Genomic DNA, 21,282 nt, shown 5'->3' on the forward strand with positions numbered 1-21,282 from the left:
ACTGCTGCCATGAACATGAACGGTACATCGCGCAAGGGTCCGAAATTGTTTCAACATACAAGTCTTTATTCATGTATTCCCTGTCTATACTTAATTGCGACCTACTATATATGTAAAATTACAGAAACTAACTTTTCAGTCAAGCTCCATCGCATCAGGATCGCCATCCACCGATGGTAACGTTGTGCCGATGCCGGCCTCATCACTGCCTATTGCGAAGGCGCCGGAAACTCCGCCCGCCTGCAGCAACGGCTCGGCTGGTCCCGTGGCGCCTGTAATACCTATAGGAGGCACGCATGGTTCCACATCAACGTCCGGCATCGGCTCCGGGGGTAAAATCTCACCCTCGGTAATACTAGGTAGCCGGGGCGACATGGTAGCGGCAGCTCCGACTGCGGAGCGACCATCGATGCCGCTGGCGAGGCCGGGATGCGGCTGCGCAACCGCGGCCCTGGCCCTGGACCTAGCGCGGGCGTCGAGGATAGCCCTTCGCACGCTGTCCTGTTCCTCGGGCACGGACAGCGACGAGGGGACCGAGTAGAGGACCAGCTGCTTCCCGGCGAGCTCACCGTCGGCATTGGGTAGGATGGGACGAGGCACCGGGGGGATGCGTGTCCGGAGCAGGTGCTTCTCGACGTCTGGGAGGAAGATGAGCCGCCCATCGGAGGCCTGGTCGGGCTCTGGTTCGCTATCTGACGAGAGCTCGTCGTCGATGTTGTAGATGTATACCTTGTACTTGTCGTCGTCTAGTTGCATCGGCGAGTCTGCTAGCGGTTGTGGTGGTCCCTGTGCTGGTGTTGATGATGAAGTGGGCGTTTTCAAGGTGGTTGCGGTTGGTGGCGGGGTGACGCGGTCCGGTCTGGCTGCCGGGTTCTCGACGGTGACGTACATTTTGGTGCCATTTTTCTCTGGGCGGTTCGCAAGTTAGTCACGATGTTGGGATACTCTGGTGCAATAAAGTAGTATTACAGCTACGAAGTGATGGTAAAAGAGGGCAAAAAATGAAGCAACGATTCAGAGAGGATTGACAATTTGCGCAAAACTTACCCAAGTTCAAGAGGCTAAGCCTCTTCGACAGCCGCTCGTTGTGGGTGTCTTGAGCGTCGGCTTTGCGCTTGCGACCAGCGATCGCATCATGCGCCGGCATGGTGACAGGGGCGACCTCCATAACTCCCCCTAGCCCAAGGGTTACCTTTTAGACTAGTGCCGTCTACTCCTCCCTCCAATTGGATCTGCCTTGTCGATAAGGAGGTTCAAAAGAAACGAGTCTCGGGATATGGCACCTATCCACCCCGGTTTTTTTATGGCCCCCTTTTTTTTTTGTACTTGATGTTGGGCTGGCGAGAAAAAAAAGGAAAGACGATGCAAGCTCTTAAAGAATCCTGGCCCGCGATTCAATTCCTGTGGTTTGGTAGGTTACCGAAAGCAAGGTACCGCAAAGTCTGGTAATAAGGGTAAAAAGCTGCCTTAGACCAGGAACTTTATGGGCAGGGTGTGATTGGAGTAACGTGATTTCGCGTTTTGGCTTAGGGATTCTTTTTTTTTGTCTCTGGTTTTCCCTTTCCTACAAACTCCTGGCGTCACCCTCGAGCGTCAAAAGAAATCGATGGGGGAGAAAGAAAGCAAAAGAAAAAAAAAAGACCTGTGTGCACAGTTGTCTTTCTGGTGCAGGTTCGTTGGCGTATCCGAGAAAGAGTTGTGTTGCAACGTAACTCCTTGCCAGTGCTGCAACGAGTCTTTGGCAGGTTGTATGTGTGTGTCACTGAGCTGGTTTTTTTCCCAAATCGGTTGTGACACACTCCTTTAAGGTCAAGCTCGGCCTTTTTTTCTTTTTCTTTATTCTTTATCTCCTTTTGGAGGTTTTGTCTTGATAAGAACGGTAGTGGTGGTACCCGTGTGTTGAAGTAATGAGGTGGTGTTTTGCCGTTGGAAGCCGTTGCAATGGCAGCTGGACTGCAGCATCAGCACGCGGTTGGCGCTCCGGGGGCGGGCGTCGTCTTTTGAGTCATAGCAGCAGAACGGCTTTGGGGCGCACTAATAGTGCAGCTCCCCCGCAGTTGCGACCAGGACATCGATTTCTGCCCCTCGAGAAGCTTCCATCGCCTTCGCCAACACCAACTCTGAGCTACTACTACACCAATACTACCACCACCACCCTCGCGACGTCACGTCTCGGTTCTGCGGTTGGAATCCCCTGTCGGAGATTATCCTACAAAAGTCGTCCTGGCTTGATAATACCAAATCAGAGATCCTCCTTGTCGACAACGAACAAAACCGCCAACATGGCCACCGAGGTCAAGTGGACCGCTGAGACGGTTCGCAAGACCTTCCTCAACTACTTTGAGGAGAGGGGTCACACAGTAGGTGAGTTTTGAAAAGATGAAATTCCTAATTTCTTTCTATATTTTTTTTTTTTTTTTTCAATTGGGTTCTGTTTCTCTTGTAAAGAAAAACAAGAAACAATTGTGAGCAACTGCTGGTTTTCAACTCGGTGGCAATTGCTCATCAGATGCACACCCCAAATCTTGCAGTTCCCTCGTCGTCGGTGGTCCCTCACAATGACCCCACCTTGCTCTTCACAAATGCCGGCATGAACCAGTTCAAGCCCATTTTCCTGGGCACTATCGGCAAGACTGATCCTATGGCCGGTCTGAAGCGCGCTGTCGACTCTCAAAAGGTATGTGCATTTCTTTTATTTGTTCGTCTCATCATGTCCACCTGATTGTCTTATTATTTTCAATTTTTATTTTGTTGGGCGTATCTTTTACAAAGGCAAATTACAAGGGGCTCATATAATCATGATAACTTCCCAAATGAGACTTAATACTAACTATCTATCTATAATAGTGTATCCGCGCTGGTGGCAAGCATAATGTTCGTGCCCCCAACCAAACTTCAACTATTCTTCATATATTTATACATGAAGAAACTTCTTGTGACTCAACTAACTTGTCCCATTTTTAGGATCTTGACGATGTCGGCAAAGACAGCTATCACCATGTATGTCAACCTTTTCAGCACACCCTCTTGAGACATGAACTGACAATTTAATGGCTGTAGACATTCTTTGAAATGTTGGGCAACTGGTCCTTTGGAGACTATTTCAAAAAGGAGGCCATTCAAATGTCGTGGGAGCTGCTGACCAAAGTCTACGGTCTCGACCCCGCTCGGTTATACGTAACCTACTTTGAGGGTAACCCGGAAATGGGCCTTGAGCCCGACTTGGAAGCCAAAAACCTATGGCTTGAGAACGGCGTACCTGAGGATCACATCCTGCCTGGAAACATGAAGGACAACTTCTGGGAGATGGGTGACCAAGGTCCATGTGGTCCTTGCAGTGAGATCCACTATGACAAGGTGGGCGGAAGAAACGCCGCTCACTTGGTCAACATGGACGACCCCTTGGTTGTCGAGGTGTGGAACAACGTGTTTATTCAGTTCGACCGGCAGCAGGACAAGTCCCTGAAAACTCTTCCCGCCAAACATGTCGACACAGGTATGGGTTTCGAGCGCCTGGTCTCTGCCCTGCAGAACAAGACTTCGAACTATGCCACCGATGTTTTCTCTCCCCTGTTCGCCAGGATACAGGAGGTGACAGGTGCCCGGGCATACACGGACAAGTACGGCAAGGACGATGCCGATGGCATCGACACGGCCTACCGTGTAGTTGCTGACCACATCAGGCTCATGGCCTTCTCGATTGCCGATGGTGCAGTTCCAAACAACGACGGCCGTGGCTACGTTGTCCGTCGTGTACTGAGGAGAGGTGTTCGATATGCACGCAAGTACTTCAACGCCGAGATTGGAGGTTTCTTTTCGCAGATTCTTCCCACGCTCGTTGAGCACATGGGAGAACAGTTCCCCGAACTTGGTCAGAAGCAGCAAGATATCAAGGAAATTCTGGATGAAGAGGAGGAGGCTTTTGCCCGGACATTGGACCGTGGCGAAAAGCAATTCGAAAAGTATGCCTCAATGGCCATCAAGGCTGGCGAGAACAAACTTTCCGGCTCGGATGTATGGCGGTTGTACGACACTTTTGGATTCCCCGAGGATCTTACAAAGCTGATGGCCGAGGAACGTGGCATCACTATAGATGAGGCCGAAGTTTCAGTGGCTAGGGAAAAGGCTCGCGAGGCAAGCAAGGCGGTCAAGGAGTCGGTTCAGACCTTTGCCAAGCTTGACGTGCACAGGATCTCAGAGCTAGAGAACGAGCTCAAGATCACACGCACAGACTCTGAGGCCAAGTACTTGAAGGGTGATATAACCTCCAAGGTTTCTCTAATCTATACAGGCAAGGAATTTCTCAAGAGCAGCAAGGAGATCCCACCAAAGACGCCACTTGGTCTTATTCTGGACAAGACCAACTTTTATGCGGAATCTGGTGGTCAAATTGCCGACACGGGCCGCATTGTCATCGATGGAGTGGCCGAGTTCAAGGTTTTGGACACACAAGAGTTCGGCGGTTACGTCTTACACAATGGCTATCTGGAGTATGGAGAGCTCACCGCTGGAGATTCGGTCATTTGCGAGTATGATGAGCTCCGTCGGCAACCGATCCGCAACAACCACACAGGCACCCATATCCTGAATCACTCACTTCGTGAGGTTTTGGGTGATGACATTAACCAGAAGGGATCTTTGGTTGATAACGAGAAGTTGCGATTCGACTTTTCTCACAAGACTGGTGTTACGGTTCCCGAGCTCAAGAAGATCGAGGACCTGTCAAACGCTTATATCCGCCAGAACTGCAAGACTTATACCAAGGATGTCGACCTGGATCTCGCCAAGCAGATCGAGGGAGTGCGCGCTGTTTTCGGCGAGACATACCCCAACCCCGTCCGTGTTGTTTCCATCGGCATTGAGGTCGACATGCTGCTCGAAAACCCCAAGAATCCGGAGTGGCGCAAGGTTTCGGTTGAGTTCTGCGGTGGAACCCACGTCGACCAGACAGGAATAATGAAGGATATGATCATCGTCGAGGAGAGTGGCATCGCCAAGGGCATTCGACGTATCGTCGCCTACACAGGCGATGCTGCCCACCAGGTCCAGCGTCTCGCCGCTGATTTCTCCAAGCGCATCGACGAGCTCGAGAGCCTGCCCTTTGGAACTGAAAAGGAGGCCGCCATCAAGACGACGCAGGTAGACCTGGAGCAGCTCGTCATCTCATCGGTCACCAAGGATGAGCTGCGCACGAGGTTCACCAAGATCCAGAAGGCTGTCGTTGAGGAGCAAAAGAAGAAGCAAAAGGCCGAGAGCAAAAAGGCACTCGACACTGTTGCTGAGCATTTCAAGAACCCGGAAAAGGCAGACTCCAAGGTGTTCATTGGACAACTGCCCATTTCGGCCAACGCCAAGGCTGTTTCTGAAGTGATGAACTTTTACAGATCGAAGGATAAGGAAAAGTCGGTCTATCTGTTTGGTGGCAGCAAGGAAGAGGGTGCCGTGGTTCACGGTGTATATGTGGGAACCGTAAGTTGTATTTCTGGCAGTGGCACGGTCGACTTGAGACTAGACATTGGTATGCATGGATACTGACCTGGCTTTGTTATCACAGGCTCTCGCTTCACAAGGCATCACTGCTGAACAGTGGGCCAATGCTGTGTCGGAAGTGATCGGCGGCAAGTCTGGCGGAAAAGAGCCGACGCGACAGGGACAAGGCACCAAGCCGGAGAACCTGGAGCAGGCTGTTGCAGAGGCCGAGAAGTTCCTGACCGAGAAGATAAAGGACCTCAAGATCTGAACGGCTTTTCGGACTGAACTGCTGCGGAAGCGTAGAAGGGGAATGTGAATACAAGCAAGAAAAACGCATGCATAGTTCGACATCTTCCAAGGAATGATATGCAACGTTGATTTACAGGTCAAAACGGCCGATAGGCTAGGTCGCGACACAGTTTTTCTTTTTTTTGGCGACGGACTTTTATGGAGAAACCCGGATGGAACATGGGAGGGAACCTATGCTGGACGGGTAGGACGGTTAAGCGCCGAAATCGGGTGCGGCGCTGCGAATTTAGTCTGTAGCTCCAAGATGGCAGCTACTGGTGTTACATGTTCTTCTTGTTCTTTTTCGACGTCTTTCGGCTAGATGTACCAACAAAACAAAGAGAGAGAAAAAAAGATGGGACCAAAAACACAAACTATTGGGCCACTTTATAATGTTGTCATGACGCTGGCGTTTTTGAACCAGCTCAGCATCGGGTTCTCGCCGCTCTTGGTACGAGTCTCATCGACGTAGGCCCAGCGGCGCATAAAGTCCTCATGGGTCAAGACCCTGCTCAGCCTACCGGTGATGGCCTGGTACATTTTTTCCATGACGGTAAAGTCGGTCGGAAACATGATGTCGAAGTAGCCTTGATGTACCTGCCATGGAAGGAGTAGGATTTGTCAGTTATATGTTGGGCAAACGAGCTCCCAAAGACACTATTTTGAAACACGGGAGCCAGACACAAAGGCAAGGGGAGGACTAACCAGGGGTGTCGTCACGGGCACGGGGCGGCGCTGATACCGCGTCTGGACGATCGGCGCGTTCAGACCCGGGGTGGCGTCTGGAAGCCAGTGGAAATCGCTCGTGACGAGGCGGTGGGCGGGGAAGTAGCGGTCGAGGACCTCGAAGAACTGCATCAGACTGGTCGGTATGTACTCTGGCTTGCTGAGGTTGTGGGCAAAGGGCATGCCGAGCTTGAGCTTGCGCAGCAGCCTGTTGGCCGGGTAAGGGGTCTCGTAGCGGCCCCCGGTTGCTGCGTGCCTGACGCGAAAGAAGCGCTCGGCCAGGGGGTCGAGCCTGGGCTCGTAAAACTCGAAAAAGTCGCCGCGCTGGTCGATGAGGACGGTCCCCTGCATGGGCTGCTCGGTGGCCAGGTCGTAGCGGATGCAGTCGTGGGAGAAGTTGTCAAAGACCTCAAAGGCGAGGAAGAAGCAGGGGCTAGGCTCGGGCTGGGCCCAGTCAAGGATGGAGCGGTTGATGATCTCGACCTTGTCGGCGTGGCCACGGGCGGCGGCCGAGGAGCGCAGCTGGCGGTTCTGCATCTCGGCCAGCGAGGACGAGATCTCGATGATACGGTACTTGGTGCGGTCGTAGACGGACGGCTCCGTGTCGCGAATGAAGTCGAGTATGTTCAGCATGAGGGTGCCGCGCCCTGCGCCCATCTCGTAGATGATGAGGTCGTGGTACGGATATGATGTCAGGACGTAGTTGGCCATGAGGTAGCGGGCGATGGCCTCGCCGTAGTAAGGGCGGAAGAGCTCCGTCGGGGTGAACCACAGCTGGCGCGTGTCCGAGGGTTGCGTCTTGTCCAGGTCGTCCTCAAAGTCGGTGTAACGTTGGGACAGGAGCGAGTGGAAGTCGTTCTCGTCGCGGAGGGCGGGGAAGTCAAAGGGCTCCCCCGGGCTGAAGATGACGACCTGCTTGGAGAAGTAGCCATAGTTTGGGTTGTACAGGCTGTCCTGGATGAAGTCGCGCGTGAGCATCTTGACCTTGCGCGGCCGCTCATGGCGGTGCTGCAGCTCGGCAGCCGTCACGGTAGGGTACGAGGCGAACTCGGCAGAGCGGTCGGCCGATACCAGGTCCTGGCGCTGCTGCCAGTGGCTCTCCCTTTGTACGGCCGTCTTGGAGCCTCGCGAGTATTCTTGGGGCTGGCGGTGACGCTGTGGCCGCCGTTGTTGGGTCGAAAAACATCTTCTGTTGTTACATGTGGTGGAGGTTTTGCCTCTTGTTACCGTGGCGGTCGAGGCCACTGGTCGGGTGAGGCGTTGTGACTGGCAGGCAGGATGTCGAAAGAGCTGGCGGAGCAGCTGGGTAAGGATTGGCGAGTCCATTGGACTGTGTCCCTGGGGAAGGGACCTGAAGCCCTGGAAAATTTGGAAGCTACGGAATACGACACGAACGAATTGAATGTTTCTTTGGGGATATTAGTAGCCCGATCGGAAGAGGTATTTATGGCAACCTCTTGCCGCTTTGTGCGAACAACCAGGTACCGGAAGTGGTGTTGTGAAATTGTGTTTGGTAGGTAGCTAAGGTAAGGTACCTAGGTAGGTAGGTGGTAGGTACAAGGTAGCAAAGCAAGCTGAGGTATGTCTGGCCCCAGCCAAATTGTCGTTGAAAAATCGGAGCTTGGAGCTCGGCGCCAAGCTACCAACGGGGTCTCGCTAGTGGAGCACCGGGAGAGCGTCCAATCCCTGTAAGCTTTTTTATTTTTTTTTATTTTCTTACTCAAGTATTCTCTGATCAACATTTACAGGCAGGTACTCCCTTAGATCTAAATACTTGGTCAAATTTCCTCATTCCATTTCCTACTTATCTCTCTCTTTCTCTCTGCATGTAGCGCATATACTCTTTATTAAACTGATTGTTCTGTATAGGATTCCGCCACTTTCCCCACAATTCACCAAGATCGTGGATTGTGCACATTACTTACTTAGCTTTACATCAAGTACCGGTCCCTCCCTATACGGTGTATTATTACTTGGCTGTGTTCAGTTGATAAGCTATCCAGACTCGTTATTTCCCACCCTCTCTCTCTCTCTCTCTCTCTCATATATTTTACCATCAGTCCTGGCTCCATGTACCCAAAAGATCAGAACTAGGGTACAGCGGGCAGGATTGCACCAGCACCAATAATGCCAATATCAGACCATCCCAAGGCATACGGCTCAGCCGCCCTGACGGCTGCCTTCGCCGTTGGTATTGCCGTAACCCTAGGCTTCCAAGATTTTTATCCTTACTGGGAGCGACGGTACAGTCGACGGAAAAGAGGAGGCGACGTGACAAGCTACGGCGATGGGTTCAACGATTCTCAGACCCAGGCGACCCTCTTGGAGAGACAGCACGCCGCCAGAAAGCGCCGGTCTGCACGTCTATCAAGTATTGGTGCCGGTCCGGTGCTGCTACAGGACCACGAGTCAGACCCAGGTGACACCCCGGCTCCGTCGCAACCAGACATCCGCGATGGCATCGAGGCCTGCATTGGCAACACGCCAATGATCAAGATTCGATCCCTCTCCGAGGCCACGGGCTGCACCATCCTAGCCAAGGCAGAGTTCCTCAACGGCGCCGGCGGCAGCCCCAAGGACCGCGTGGCTCTCAACATGATCCTGACGGCCGAGGAGACCGGGCACCTGGTCCCAGGCCGCGGTGACACCATCTACGAGGGCACCGTGGGAAGCACAGGCATCAGCCTGGCAATGCTGGCGCGCGCCCGCGGCTACCGCTGCCACATCTGCATGCCCGACGACGTGGCCCGCGAAAAGTCGGACCTGCTGCTGCACCTGGGCGCCACCGTTGAGCGCGTTCCCGTCGCCCCCATCACCGACAAGCGCCACTTTGTTAACCTGGCCAGGGCCCGCGCCGAAGCCCACACGGCCGCCGCCGACGATGATAGCGTCGGCTTCTTCGCCGGCCAGTTTGAGAACCCCGCCAACTGGCAGGCGCACTGGAACACGACCGGACCCGAGATTGTCGAGCAGACGGGCGGCCGCGTCGACGCCTTTGTGGCCGGCGCCGGCACCGGCGGCACCATCGCCGGCGTCGCCGTGTTCCTCAAGGAGGAGGCCCGCATGCACGCGACCCGCGTGGTGCTGGCGGACCCGCAGGGCAGCGGGCTGTACAACAAAGTGCTCAACGGCGTCATGTACTCGCCGTCGGAGCGCGAGGGAACGCGGCGGCGGCAGCAGGTCGACTCGGTCGTCGAGGGTATAGGACTGAAGTGGGTGACGGGCAACTTTGAGCGCGGGAGGGAGCTGGTGGACGACGCGGTGCGCATCACCGACGAGCAGGCCTGCGCCATGGCCAGGTGGCTGGTCGAGCACGACGGCATCTTTGCCGGCAGCAGCAGCGCCGTCAACTGTGCCGCCGCCGTCGTCACGGCCATGCGCATGCCCAGGGGTAGCCAGGTCGTCACCATCCTCTGCGACTCTGGCTCGAGGCACCTCAGCCGCTTCTATAAGCAGATTGCCGATAGGGGGCTCGAGGGCGACGTGCGCAAGGAGGGCGACGAGGGCGGTGCGAAGCCGAGCAGCCCGGAGGATTTACTCACTTTGCTTGGCTTGAAGCCTCGAGACGATACACATCAACTCTGAACCTCGCCGAAACCACCCTTATATGCTCCTTATAATAATAGCCAATCCGGAAAAAAAAAAAAAAAAAAAAAAAAAAGTTGATCTTGTCAATAATAAGGCAAATCTGGTTACGTCATTTTTGTTGGCAAGCAAAGAAGGTACTTGGCCAGCTGGATATAAGACGCTCAGTAAAGGGACAAAGCCAGATCTAAAATGCATCATGCGCCGGAACCTTCCCACCATCCCCATAACCTTGAAAAGAAAAAGGAAGAAATTATAATAGTAAATAAAAACGTTAAAACAAGTACTCTTAACACCTTGCTATTTTTTTTTCTTCTTTATTTTTTTTTTCTTGTTGTCACCCAACCCAATTGGCCTCGATATAATCCGATGCTGCATGATTTCTATACCTGGTTGCAACCATGAGGAAAACAACCGGTTGGAGTTTATAAAAGCAAACATGAATTAGACACGCAACCAATCTTTTTGTTATTACTTGCTTGTCAGAGTCAAGGTGCCATCTTTGCTGTTCAACAAAACGTGAGAGCACTTTCACCTATCCTCCAAGTCGGGGTATCGGGGACCCTCTACAAGTCCCATAGCTAGTAAACAACGATGCGGACTGGCGCCATGCCTCCTCCGCGTGGCAAGTGGGCAGCCTCAAGAGAACTGCGGGCGAAAGAAATCCATGTTAGATATTTGTAAGGCGATCGCATGAGGAGAAACCATAGATGAAAGAAAATTAAAACTCACCTTCCACCGATTTCCACACACGGTGCATTCGCAAAATGTCGTCATAGGCTCATCAGCACTCCTGGTCTGCGCCTGCGTGTAGCTGACCTTCTTCTGCTTGCACTTGCTGCACTCGAGCGCGTCGCTGATAGACCTTTCGGCCATGGGCACCTGTGCCTTCTTCATGTTCTCCTTGGCTAGCTCCTCCTCCTGCTTGCGCAGGTCAGCCGACTTGAGCTCGTCCGACGTCATGACGACGAACTTGGAGGCGGCGATAGTGCCCGAGAAGACGCCCTTGGCCAAGTCCCGGTTGGACTTGAGGTTGGAAAAGAGCGACCGCATCTTGCTCCTGTACTCGGCCGTGTCGCCCTTGTAGGCCACGAAAGCGGCCTGCTCGATCTCGACTGACTTGGCAAGGATCGCGTCGATGGGCGCGTACGACTTGAACGCCAGCCCGTTGTATATCAAGCCAATGATATTGTCCCGCGTCGTGTTACCAGTACGGTTCTTGTCCACCTTGTCCGCATCCCAGCGTCGCTTGGAGGCATCGCCCGTCCACGGCTTGCTGCCGTTGCTGCTACCCGACGGCCTGGATGCCGCGGCCGGCGAGGGCGCGTTCATGCTGGTCGGTGACGACGCAGCCGCGGGCGACGAGGCGCCGGCCGGACCCCCTGCCCGTTTCCGCTTCTCCGCCTCGACCGACTTCTTCCATTTGGTGACCACCTCTGCAGCGACACGCGCGATGCTCTTGTCTGAATTTGATCGTAGTTTGCCCACCACCACGCCTGCTTTGGTCGCCTGGGAGAAGAGACAGATACCTGGTTAGCGGAGGGGAAGACGCGGAAGGTCAAGCCGGTTGGGAATATTGAGGTTGCTGGGCTATTAAAAAGATCACGACGGCTAATCGAGGAATCAGGGAGGCAAGGGGGGATAAATGGCATGATTTACCCTCAGACTGTCCTCAGATGGCGTCGCTTTCTTCAGGTTCTCTAGCATACGAATGATGGTCTCCTGAGGCTCATTTCCGACGGCCTTGACGAGCTCCTTGATGGAGCGCTGAAGCTCCTTGTCATCCATGATTTTCGAGGACGCCGACCGATGCGACGAATTCCCGCGATTGCAAAAAAACGCGAGACGAGGGCGGAGGGGTTCAAAAAGGAAGCAGCGCGAAGCTGTTCGGGGCTGTTCGCGTGCGTATTTGGAGGCAACCGTTGGGCGGCGGTCGCAAACAAGGATTGATTTTCTATGGCGGTCGCTAAAACGAGTCGTCGCTTTGGCGCTTTCGGTATGTGGCGGCTGGTCGATTGGGGTTGGGGGGCAATCGGTGGTAGAAATAAGTTGATAGCTGAAGTTTTTGAATTTGGTTGTTTAAACGGCGATGGAGTTTATTCCTGATCGGGAAGAAACCACAGCTGATTGGGCCCTTTGCGATTTGTTGAAGAAACGCGAGCACGTCGGACGCGGGGGACTTTTTGCTTCGGGTGTTGCCCTGATGGTAGCTCTTGTTGGAGAAGAGAGCCGCAAGGATTGTTAAAATGCTTTCCTTTCGTTTCGTTAAGATTGAACCGCGTGACGACTGCGAGCTCAGCGCGGGAACAGTACTAAAACATTCCCCAAAGTGCTCCCTTCCGAGCTTTCCTTTCGATCGTGGCTGTGTCGCGCTCGCTTCATCATGAATAAAGCGTTAGCAAGGGGTCCCCTGTAAGTAAGGCCGTACCTACCCCACAGTTAGCTGTCTACCCCGGCCTGGTATAGGGTAGGCTGCACTTGCTGTATGGTAGATGGTATACACTACCTACCTTGCTACTTAGCCCACAAGCCTATATGACTACAAAGTAGGTAGGTAGGTACTAGACTAGACCTAGACTAGACAGGTAGTCTAGTTCTAACAGATGTACAGCGCCTAGGTAGGTAGCTATTGCCCTAATACAAAGATCTTGAACATGTTGTATCGTACAATGCCAATATTAGGCAACTAACTGTATTACAGCATCCTTCCGAGTCTATATACAATCAAACTATAGTACATGCTTTCTCGAGTGGAACAATAAAACTACACATAACTAAAAATGTCATGCTCGACAAGAGAAGGTTTTGTACAATTCACCGTCCTCGGGAGAAGGTTCTCTTCCATCATGGCCAAGATCAGGGCTTTACGGGCTTTCCATCCCTCAACCTCAGGTGATACGTCTCGAGCTGCTCCTCAGTCATGAAGCTCGGGCTCCCGGCGAACGGCTCCTCACCCTTCATGGATTTGGGGAACGCAATCACGTCCCTTACTGACCCGGTGCCGCTCAGCATGGCCACGAGGCGATCAAAGCCAAGAGCGAAGCCGGCGTGCGGTGGGCATCCAGCCCTCAGCGCCTCGAGCAGGTGGCGGAACTGCGCGACGCCGGCGTCGGTCATCTTGAGAATGCTGCGAAAGACAAACTCTTGGACGTGAGCCACGTGGATACGTCGGCTTCCGCCCCCAAGTTCGCATCCGTTCAGCACGAGGTCGTAGTGGTCCGCCTTGGCACGCAGCGGGTCCGTAGCGAGGAGCTCAAAGTCCTGGGACGTGAGAGGTGCCGTGAAGGGGTGGTGTGTTGATGAGAACCCTGCCGATCCGCCCTGGCCAGGGTCCGTCGTGCCCTCGTTGGCCGGAGTGAATAGCGGGAAGCCCGTGACCCAAAGAAACTTGAAAGATGGGTCCACAGGTATGTATCCGGCCGCCACAGACTCGTTGTAGATAAGAGAGCGAAGTGTGCCAAGGGCGGTGGATCCTCCCTCGAAGGGGCGGTTTGGGCGGGCTTGCAGGACGAGCACGTCACCATCCTGCATGTCGGATGTCAGTTTCTCTGCAGCCTCGAAGCCCAGCGATGAGAAGCCGTTCAGGGGCTTGCTGGAGTCGTGCACAAGTATTGCAGGCTCGCCGTCAGGGTTTCGGTTCAGACCAAGTGGGAGATTTGAAAGGATTTTGCTGAAAAACTTCTGGTATTCTCGTGGGGAACCTCCATCGAGTGTACACCGCCAGCAATCAATGATTGGGTTTTCGATTTCCGATATCATGCTGACAAACTGAGCTGGCAGCACATGTTCCACCCGTTCAATCTATGGACTGGTTAGTCTTTGTGGTCATTGGGTAGTTGGAGAAGGAATTATACGTACCTGGCCTGGTATCCTCAGATCTGGTTTGTCGGACCCGTACAGCGACATGACATCTTGGTAAGACATACGTGGAAACGGCCCATCATCAATGGAAGGGAAGTCTCGAACACTTTCGTCGGAATTGCCTCGTTTTCCACGGTGTCTGTCACGGCTGACTGGATGCCAGCCGTCCGCATCAACAACTTGAACAAAATTGGCGGCGACATTGGTGTACACTTGTTTCATGAGCTTTTCGACAGTGCGCATAACATCCTCACCCGTTGAGAACGACATTTCCATGTCCAACTAGATTTTTTCAAAACAGTTAGAAATCAAGCCTTGACTTTGAGGGTCCACAGCTTCCAGGACTGAATTGCATATATGCCATGCTTGCTTACCTGCGTAAACTCGGGCTGTCTGTCCGCCCTGAGATCCTCATCTCGGAAGCATCGTGCAAACTGAAAGTAGCCACCAAAGCCGGCAGCCATGAGAGTCTGTTTATACTGCTGGGGGCTCTGGGGTAGAGCATACGCGAGCCCTGGTCGCCTTGTTGGTACCAGAAATTCACGTGCTCCCTCAGGGGTGGATTTGAAGAGGATGGGCGTCTCAACCTCGGACAAGTTTTCCTTCTCCAGGCACGAAGTTACGTTTGACTTGACATGCTGTCGAAACCTCATCCTGTCCCTCAGAGTATCGGAAAACCGAAGCTGGAGATGTCGAGCCGTAGCAGGGAATTGGACACCCTCGGATACGATGATGTCCTTGGGCCAGGGGTTCAGAGCCTGAATGGAAACGAGTTCAAGTTCCACTTCATCCACGCCAGATGGGAATCTGCCGCCAGCAGATGGTGATGATGGCGTCGAGCCAGTGTTTTCGCCATCTTTCAGACTGGATACATGAGCGGTGACGGCAACGGAACTCCATGCAGGCACCGACTTGAGTTGCTGGTGGGCAAGGTGTGCGGGCGAGTCCTTTTCAGACCATTCAGACTTGAGCTGTATTCTTGGTCCATTGTCAACCACGATGTCGACAAAACTAAGGCGTGAAGATCTGTCACGACGCTTCTGCAAAAAGCCATGGACTGTAACTTTTTGGCCGACCTGAAAGTCGGCAGCAGGCGAGGCTGGCGGGAAATGAACTGAAAATAGCAAAAAAAAAGATATCGTTCAGCCTCATCTTTCTTTTCTCGTAAAAATTACAATCTTGGTCCCTGGTCATGGATGTAAGGTTCAGTTGATTTACGCACAGAATTTTTTGTACTCGTCCCAGCTCTGACCAAACTCTGCACTCGGTTCCAACGACGATGTGCTGCTATATGCTGCGTTTTGTTGCCTATTTGAGAATCTGCTCTTGACTGATGGGAGTTGGGATATAGTACAACGCCCTGAAGAACCAAGCAGCTGGTTGGGGATAGACCTTGCAAGTCTTGGTATGCATCGTGATCTCAACGCGTGAAGAGACATGACCGCAGCCCATCCAAGTGCACTTAAGTCTTGGTATAGCCAGAAGGCAGCGACTCTGCCTCTCAGATTACACCAGAACAAAAAATTCCGGCCTTGAGTAGCCTCCGAATCAACACCTGAGTATGAAGAGCATTTGATTATATGTAAGAGGCAAGTAATTTAGCCTAACCGGCTGATGTTGAAGAATATAAATCGATGAACAAATGGTTTAAGATTACTACGTAACACTTTTGTCCTCAGCTATTCCAGCTGAAGCAGTCACCCATTCCTCCTGTCGCGCTTGCAAAATAAAATTGGGTGAACCATTATCCACAGACAAGGATCCTGGACCCTTGCTGGTTGTCCCACATACACCAACAAGCACCCCAGCCACTACCGAAAGCGGTGAATGCATCTTGGTGGGACCGGATAGTGGCAGAAAAAAAGAGCTGCCAAAATCTTTCCTATATGGAGCTTCGAAATCGGCTCAATTTTCATTTCCTCTTTTCTTCTTCTCTTCATCCTTCCACTTCAAAACAATGTATGTCTATACCCTTGATTGACGAAAAAACAAAGACCGTCCAATTCAAAAGTTGACACTGCTAACGTCTTACTTGCGATCAGATGATGAAAGCCAGCGTGTTTTTATGATGTGCCCCGGGCCTTTGATCTATTCGTGCTCTCCCACTTGATGGGCTCAAGGGCTGGATAGTGAAGGGTTTCTTGGTGGTCATGAAATAAGCGTTCGACACACTCGACCTTGTTTTACATCGGACGCAATGAAGGCAACTCTGATCCTAATTGAAGTTGTATAGAAGGCCTTGGGATGAATAAGCATGCATGTCAGAGCAAGTGCTCATATTTCCTTTCCAACACATCAATCGCACTTCCATCACCCCAGTACAGCACATTGACACTAGCCTTTCCATCACGAGCATACCGGAATCTGAGTGTCAGTCCTAGCGTTTTAAGCTACCGTTTTTCACAGCTGCACGTCCCCTTGCACATCATTGTACTGCCCCAAAAAAGAACTGCCATTCTTCACCACAGATGTTATTGTCAGTAACCCGTGCAACGATAATAGAAGTTCTATACAATGAACATATTTACGTTTTGTGCCGTCTTCATACTTATGCACGAAGAAGGACTTGGATACCAGGTGCGGTTCATTTGTGTCCATAGAATTACACCATTTCACTGAGGTATCCTAAACCCAAAGGAGTGAGCATGGCTTGTGGAAAATATCGGGATCGTAGCTGAGACCAAGTAATCCACCACCCCGTGATACTATTCCAGGCTATGTGAGCCCTCTTTTCCAGAACACTCACTGGAACCGTCCTCAGCAAAACCAGCAGTGAGTAAGTTTTATAGGGGCATCTAGTAGCGTCGTGCGAGCTTGGCTTCTTATTAATGCCATAAACATCATGCGTTCCATTTGGAAATATTGCTTTATCATAGTCTCGAATCAGGCGGTAATCTCAGTCTACTCACACAAGTTCATCTTCATTTTGCAATCTAGAAACAGCTTTATAGGTGAAGCCGCCATTGTCCGCAAGACGGTTTGGCAAGATACGGATACCAAATGGATAGACGGTGGAATCGTCAGGGTCGTCCGCAACGGGAGGCGGCTGTGACGTTGTATTGAGGCTAAAATCTTAACAAACAGTATACGATTGAATGTTTTCCAATGATATTGAAAGAAGTGACTAGGTCTAATCGGGAAAGGGCGAAGCCGAATACCTCGTAATTAATAATGTAGATGAAAAACTTAAAATCAAAGCAAGAAGTCTTCGCAAGACAATCGCAGTTTTTCTGCATGTATCTTTGAAGGATACCAAGGGTAAACCAAGTAACCATGTCATAAATTTAGTGATTTTGACTTCGCAACAACTGCATTTCTATTTGTTTATCCGCATAAATCGCCGGCGTAGCCGACACCCAAGGAAAGCCGCGAAGGCGTTGCGCCTTGCTTACGTCTCTACCCGAAGCGTTTTATATTGTCTCTTTCTTGCGTCTGTAAATAGGTAGAGATTACTGGCATGTTACACGAGGCTGACTCCCATGGCTAGTGTTTCGCGCACGGTCATCGGAGGTCAAGTAGACAAATCAAAAGCTGTGACCTTCCCCCCCTGTGAAAGCCGGTACAAGGTTCTGTGCATTACCCTCAGGGCTCGTAACTGAAGTAGATTCCCGAGGTCTCACTTTGGAATCTTTTTTCAGATGGACACAAAGTCAAAGGGTTGGGGGGCCAATAGTCAAATTCAAACAAGAATACGGAAAGCGCTTTGCATGCGTTTTGGTCTCACAGTGCAATGCCAATTTCGATGCTTTGCAGCCCTGACAATGACACATTTGCGTTCGTCCGTTAAGTCTGCTTTTGTTTTCTGGCTGAAAATAATGGACGACTGGAAAGAATTGGCGATGCAAAGTAACGTGACCCAGGTTCATTCAGGTTCAGGTTCAGGTTTGGGTTCCTACGGTAGGTTGGGGAGTCGGGCGGCAGCGTCGTCATCAAAGCTTGGCTTTGGGTCGGGAGGGAGTGCGTTCGCCGGGGATATGTGTTTTGTCATCTGCGTCCCAGCGGGATTTCCAGTTGCACGGGCAAAGCCCCACAGCAGACAGACATTTGGGAGGTATGAGCTGTCGGTGTTTTATTTGGCTCCATGCTGCGTGAGGCTGGGATTTTCGCTGATTGGATTAGCTGTTTTCCGACCAAATAGGCGGTGATTGATTGATTGATTGATTGTGGGCGATTTGAGTTGAGTTGATTGATTTAGGTTATAGGAGGAGGTACCTCAATTTGAGGGTCTGTTGTTACTCCGTACCGAGCCTGATAATCTGCGCTGCCAACATTACATTACATTACGTTCATGCTTTCTTCAGCGCCTACCGTCAATCACCCCCCGAAATAAGCAACTACCACATCCCTGGCGCTATCTCGCCTCGATTCAGACTCCCAAAACGTCAACGGCGCCGAAACCTCGGCCTCTCTCTTTGTTAAACAAGTCAACAACGTATTAATATCATTCGAATAATATAACAATTAGAAAGTCATCAACAAGCCCACTCAATCGCCAAATCACGATTCATTCCACGTCCCTACTCCCTCCCTCCCCCTTACCGGTTCGACGGATCACGATAAGATCGAGCGATTCGTTTACTCGTCACGCCGGCCCACGATTCGTGTTGGCGTAAAAAAAATAAAAAAAAAAGACCGCCTGACAGACAGCTCCACGATTCACCCGTAGCCAGCCGTCCGATCAGGCTGGTACCGCTGCCGCGATTGTGCAAAACAACCGCAGCTAGTACCGTCCCTCCGAAGCCACGGACGGACTGCCTGGAAGCGGCATAGAATCCACGCACGGCAGCTCCTCTGGGCCCGCGCAGCTGCGCCCAAGATGGCGAGCTCATTCGAGAAGTCGGTCAAGGGCGCGACCAAGATAAAGGTAGGTTTTCCTTTTTTTCGATTTCTGTATGGAGGTTGGGGAAAAAAAGGGGGGGTTAAAAAGACGATGCGGATCAGAGGCTCTTTATAGGGGGAGGGGGGCTTTTCCTGCGCTGAGTGCGCCCCTGCAACAAAAGAAAAAACAAGGAGCATAATAGCTGACTGTCTATGATCAAACAGGCCGCGCCTCCGAAAACCAAGTACATCGAGCACATTCTGATCGCCACACACGCCGGAGAAGCTGGGGTTGGGGAGGTGTTCCGGGCGCTGCAGAACCGACTGCGCGACTCGACATGGACGGTTGTGTTCAAGAGTCTGATCACGGTGCACTTGATGATCAGGGAGGGCTCTCCAGATGTGACGCTATCATACCTTGCAAGGCATAGGAGTATGCTCGCTATCAGCATGTTTTCCGACGGTGAGGAATACCATGAACAACCCGCTCTCCGCAAGCCTGGTCCCGGGCTTGGAGGTTACGAGGACAACTTGCTGACGAGGCTTATGGATTGATAGCCCAGACACAGGGACGCAACATCAGGCATTATGCCGAGTACCTTGAAGAGAGGGCTCGCGCATACAAGCACACGAGGGTCGACTGGGTTCGGGCAAAGGAGTCGCGGCTGGAGAAGTTGACTATTGACAAGGGGTTGCTGAGGGAAACAGAGGTCGTGCAGCAGCAGTTGACGGCACTTCTCAAGTGCAATGTGGGTTTCCCCCTTTTGGAGCCTGGTCATGGGGGCCACAATGAGGCATCGGTACTAACGACGAGGCGCTACAATACAGGTCTTGGAAAACGACCCAGAGAACGAGATTACGATAACCGTTTTCAGGCTCCTGGTCCTGGATCTGCTTGCGCTTTTCCAGGTACTAAACCAAGCCATGATCAACATACTCGGTAAGGAACAGTCCCCCACAGCAATGCGCACTCTTTCCTAACCTCTTTCCAGGTCACTTTTTTGAAATGTCAAAAGTCGACGCAGACAGAGCTATGGGGATCTACCGCGCCTTTACGCGACAGACAGACTATGTAGTGCAGTTCCTGAGTGTTGCGAGACAGCACGAGCATCACACCAGGGTCGAGGTTCCTAAGCTGAGGCATGCCCCTGTGAATCTCGGCAGGCAACTCGAGGACTACCTGAAAGATCCGGATTTTGAGATAAACAGGAGACAATACCTGGCCGAGCTCGAGGCCAAGAAGAACAAGCCATCTGGAGGCGGCAGTGCCACGAAGAAGTTTGGTGCAGGAGCTCAGGTGGCCAGCAAGACAACCTCAAACCAGACACCCGCACCAGCTGCAAACGGAACTGCCAAACAAGAAACCGCCGCGGCCACAAAGGCACCAGAACCAGACCTGATTGACTTTTTTGATTTTATTGAGCAAAAGCAAGCACCAGCGCAGGCCCAGCCACAGGCTCAGGCCAATATGTCCCCTTGGGGTAGCCAAGCTGCACCTAACATGGGAGGCTTCCAGACGCAACCGACGGGGCAGCAGTTCCAAACCAACAATAACTTTATCCCACAACAAACAGGTTTCCAAGCTACGAACCCGTTTCAACAACAACAACAACAACAACAGCAGCAGCAGCAACAGCAACAGAACTTTGGTGCTTTCTCACCGCAGCAACAACCGCAGTCACCACCACAGCAGCAGCAGCAACAGCAGATGATGCCTCAGTACACAGGGGCACCTTTCGGTGGCATATCTGCCCAGACTGGCTTCCAACCAAGCGCCCTTGGATCCATTCCTCAGGACTCGGTGGCTTCGTTCCAAACCAACAACACTCTATCGGCCCTCAACCTTCAGACTGGTCAACAGCAAGTCACAAACCCGTTCCGCGCATCAATGATGATGACGGGTCAGCAGCCGCAGATGACGGGCCAAATTCAGCCGCAATCGACCAACCCATTCGCCAGGCCACAGACCCAGGCTTCTCAACAACCGACGCTCAGTGGCTCATCACCTTTCCAGTCACAGCCACCGGCGGCGGCACCTTTACAGCCCATGGCGACGGGCACGAACCCGTTTGCGAGGAACGGCACAGCTGGAATGCAACGGCCAGCTACAAGCGCCGCGCTCGTACCGCAGCCTACTGGAAGCACAAACCCTTTCAGGCAAAGTGCTTTCACAAATCACTCGACAGGAATGGGGTGGCAACAGCACCAGCAGCCCATCGGTGGAGGTCTGGATCACTTCGAGACCATCCCTGTATTTCCCAGACCAACAACATCAAGTCCATGGCAGAGTTGATCTTTCGTTTATATGATTATTTTTTCTATCTTTTTCTTTTTACTTCTTCACTTTGTTCGCTCAGCAAGGCGTTGACTGAGACAGTTTGTGAAGAACCAGGATGCGAATAGGGCAAGGGCGAGGCTTTCACGTGCAAACGAACTGCTGTTAGGGATCATGTATTGCCTACTCTAGTTGGGTTGAGCTAAAAGAGAGCAACATGCCAAAAATAAATATGTAATCACCAATTATCTGGGGTC

The 21,282-nt window shown here is 52.2% G+C and overlaps 8 protein-coding genes across 8 annotated transcripts; 4 read left to right on the top strand and 4 right to left on the bottom strand.

Annotated features, from left to right (window-relative positions):
- Window positions 1–78: 78 nt before the first annotated feature.
- On the bottom strand, window positions 79–2,105 carry PgNI_00394 (uncharacterized protein). Its single transcript, XM_031120475.1, has 2 exons — window positions 1,048–2,105; window positions 79–908 (listed from the first exon to the last, which is right to left on the bottom strand). The coding sequence occupies exons 1-2, from the start codon at window positions 1,166–1,168 to the stop codon at window positions 136–138; spliced, it is 894 nt and encodes a 297-aa protein (XP_030986857.1). The 5' UTR covers window positions 1,169–2,105; the 3' UTR covers window positions 79–135.
- On the top strand, window positions 1,908–7,310 carry PgNI_00395 (uncharacterized protein; the record flags this gene model as incomplete). Its single annotated transcript, XM_031120476.1, has 7 exons — window positions 1,908–2,364; window positions 2,532–2,677; window positions 2,848–2,874; window positions 2,965–3,000; window positions 3,061–5,469; window positions 5,555–6,360; window positions 6,469–7,310. The coding sequence occupies 6 exons, from the start codon at window positions 1,908–1,910 to the stop codon at window positions 5,738–5,740; spliced, it is 3,261 nt and encodes a 1,086-aa protein (XP_030987365.1). The 3' UTR covers window positions 5,741–6,360; window positions 6,469–7,310.
- Window positions 6,148–7,812, bottom strand: PgNI_00396 (uncharacterized protein; the record flags this gene model as incomplete). The annotated part of the gene is made up of 2 exons (XM_031120477.1): window positions 6,148–6,357; window positions 6,466–7,812. 2 exons carry the CDS (start codon window positions 7,810–7,812, stop codon window positions 6,148–6,150), a joined length of 1,557 nt encoding a protein of 518 aa, XP_030986855.1.
- Window positions 7,813–8,613: 801 nt separating this feature from the next.
- On the top strand, window positions 8,614–10,071 carry PgNI_00397 (uncharacterized protein; the record flags this gene model as incomplete). Its single annotated transcript, XM_031120478.1, has 1 exon — window positions 8,614–10,071. One exon carries the CDS (start codon window positions 8,614–8,616, stop codon window positions 10,069–10,071), a length of 1,458 nt encoding a protein of 485 aa, XP_030987021.1.
- Window positions 10,072–10,104: 33 nt separating this feature from the next.
- Window positions 10,105–12,372, bottom strand: PgNI_00398 (uncharacterized protein). The gene is made up of 3 exons (XM_031120479.1): window positions 11,731–12,372; window positions 10,804–11,580; window positions 10,105–10,719 (listed from the first exon to the last, which is right to left on the bottom strand). Exons 1-3 carry the CDS (start codon window positions 11,857–11,859, stop codon window positions 10,711–10,713), a joined length of 915 nt encoding a protein of 304 aa, XP_030986861.1. The 5' UTR covers window positions 11,860–12,372; the 3' UTR covers window positions 10,105–10,710.
- A 379-nt stretch (window positions 12,373–12,751) lies between these two features.
- Window positions 12,752–15,371, bottom strand: PgNI_00399 (uncharacterized protein; the record flags this gene model as incomplete). Its single annotated transcript, XM_031120480.1, has 4 exons — window positions 12,752–13,872; window positions 13,930–14,214; window positions 14,307–15,046; window positions 15,155–15,371. The coding sequence occupies 4 exons, from the start codon at window positions 15,369–15,371 to the stop codon at window positions 12,928–12,930; spliced, it is 2,187 nt and encodes a 728-aa protein (XP_030986860.1). The 3' UTR covers window positions 12,752–12,927.
- Window positions 15,372–17,747: 2,376 nt separating this feature from the next.
- PgNI_00400 (uncharacterized protein) lies at window positions 17,748–18,262 on the top strand (the record flags this gene model as incomplete). The annotated part of the gene is made up of 2 exons (XM_031120481.1): window positions 17,748–17,889; window positions 18,234–18,262. 2 exons carry the CDS (start codon window positions 17,748–17,750, stop codon window positions 18,260–18,262), a joined length of 171 nt encoding a protein of 56 aa, XP_030986953.1.
- Window positions 18,263–18,276: 14 nt separating this feature from the next.
- Window positions 18,277–21,043, top strand: PgNI_00401 (uncharacterized protein; the record flags this gene model as incomplete). Its single annotated transcript, XM_031120482.1, has 5 exons — window positions 18,277–18,796; window positions 18,976–19,213; window positions 19,249–19,499; window positions 19,579–19,690; window positions 19,743–21,043. The coding sequence occupies exons 1-5, from the start codon at window positions 18,749–18,751 to the stop codon at window positions 21,041–21,043; spliced, it is 1,950 nt and encodes a 649-aa protein (XP_030986952.1). The 5' UTR covers window positions 18,277–18,748.
- Window positions 21,044–21,282: the final 239 nt, after the last annotated feature.

The sequence above is a fragment of the Pyricularia grisea genome (genome assembly GCF_004355905.1).
Source record: "Pyricularia grisea strain NI907 chromosome Unknown Pyricularia_grisea_NI907_Scaffold_1, whole genome shotgun sequence".
In the NCBI taxonomy this organism is placed as follows: Eukaryota; Fungi; Ascomycota; class Sordariomycetes; order Magnaporthales; family Pyriculariaceae; genus Pyricularia; species Pyricularia grisea.

What these genes read in the sequence shown, in the direction of transcription:
- PgNI_00394 (XM_031120475.1), bottom strand. Translation starts at nt 1,168, where the DNA reads ATGGAGGTCGCCCCTGTCACCATGCCGGCGCATGATGCGATCGCTGGT. An exon ending in GCTTAGCCTCTTGAACTTGG is followed by an intron (nt 909 to 1,047) that starts GTAAGTTTTGCG and finishes CGAACCGCCCAG; the next exon opens with AGAAAAATGGCACCAAAATG.
- PgNI_00398 (XM_031120479.1), bottom strand. Translation starts at nt 11,859, where the DNA reads ATGGATGACAAGGAGCTTCAGCGCTCCATCAAGGAGCTCGTCAAGGCC. An exon ending in CATCTGAGGACAGTCTGAGG is followed by an intron (nt 11,581 to 11,730) that starts GTAAATCATGCC and finishes CTCTTCTCCCAG; the next exon opens with GCGACCAAAGCAGGCGTGGT.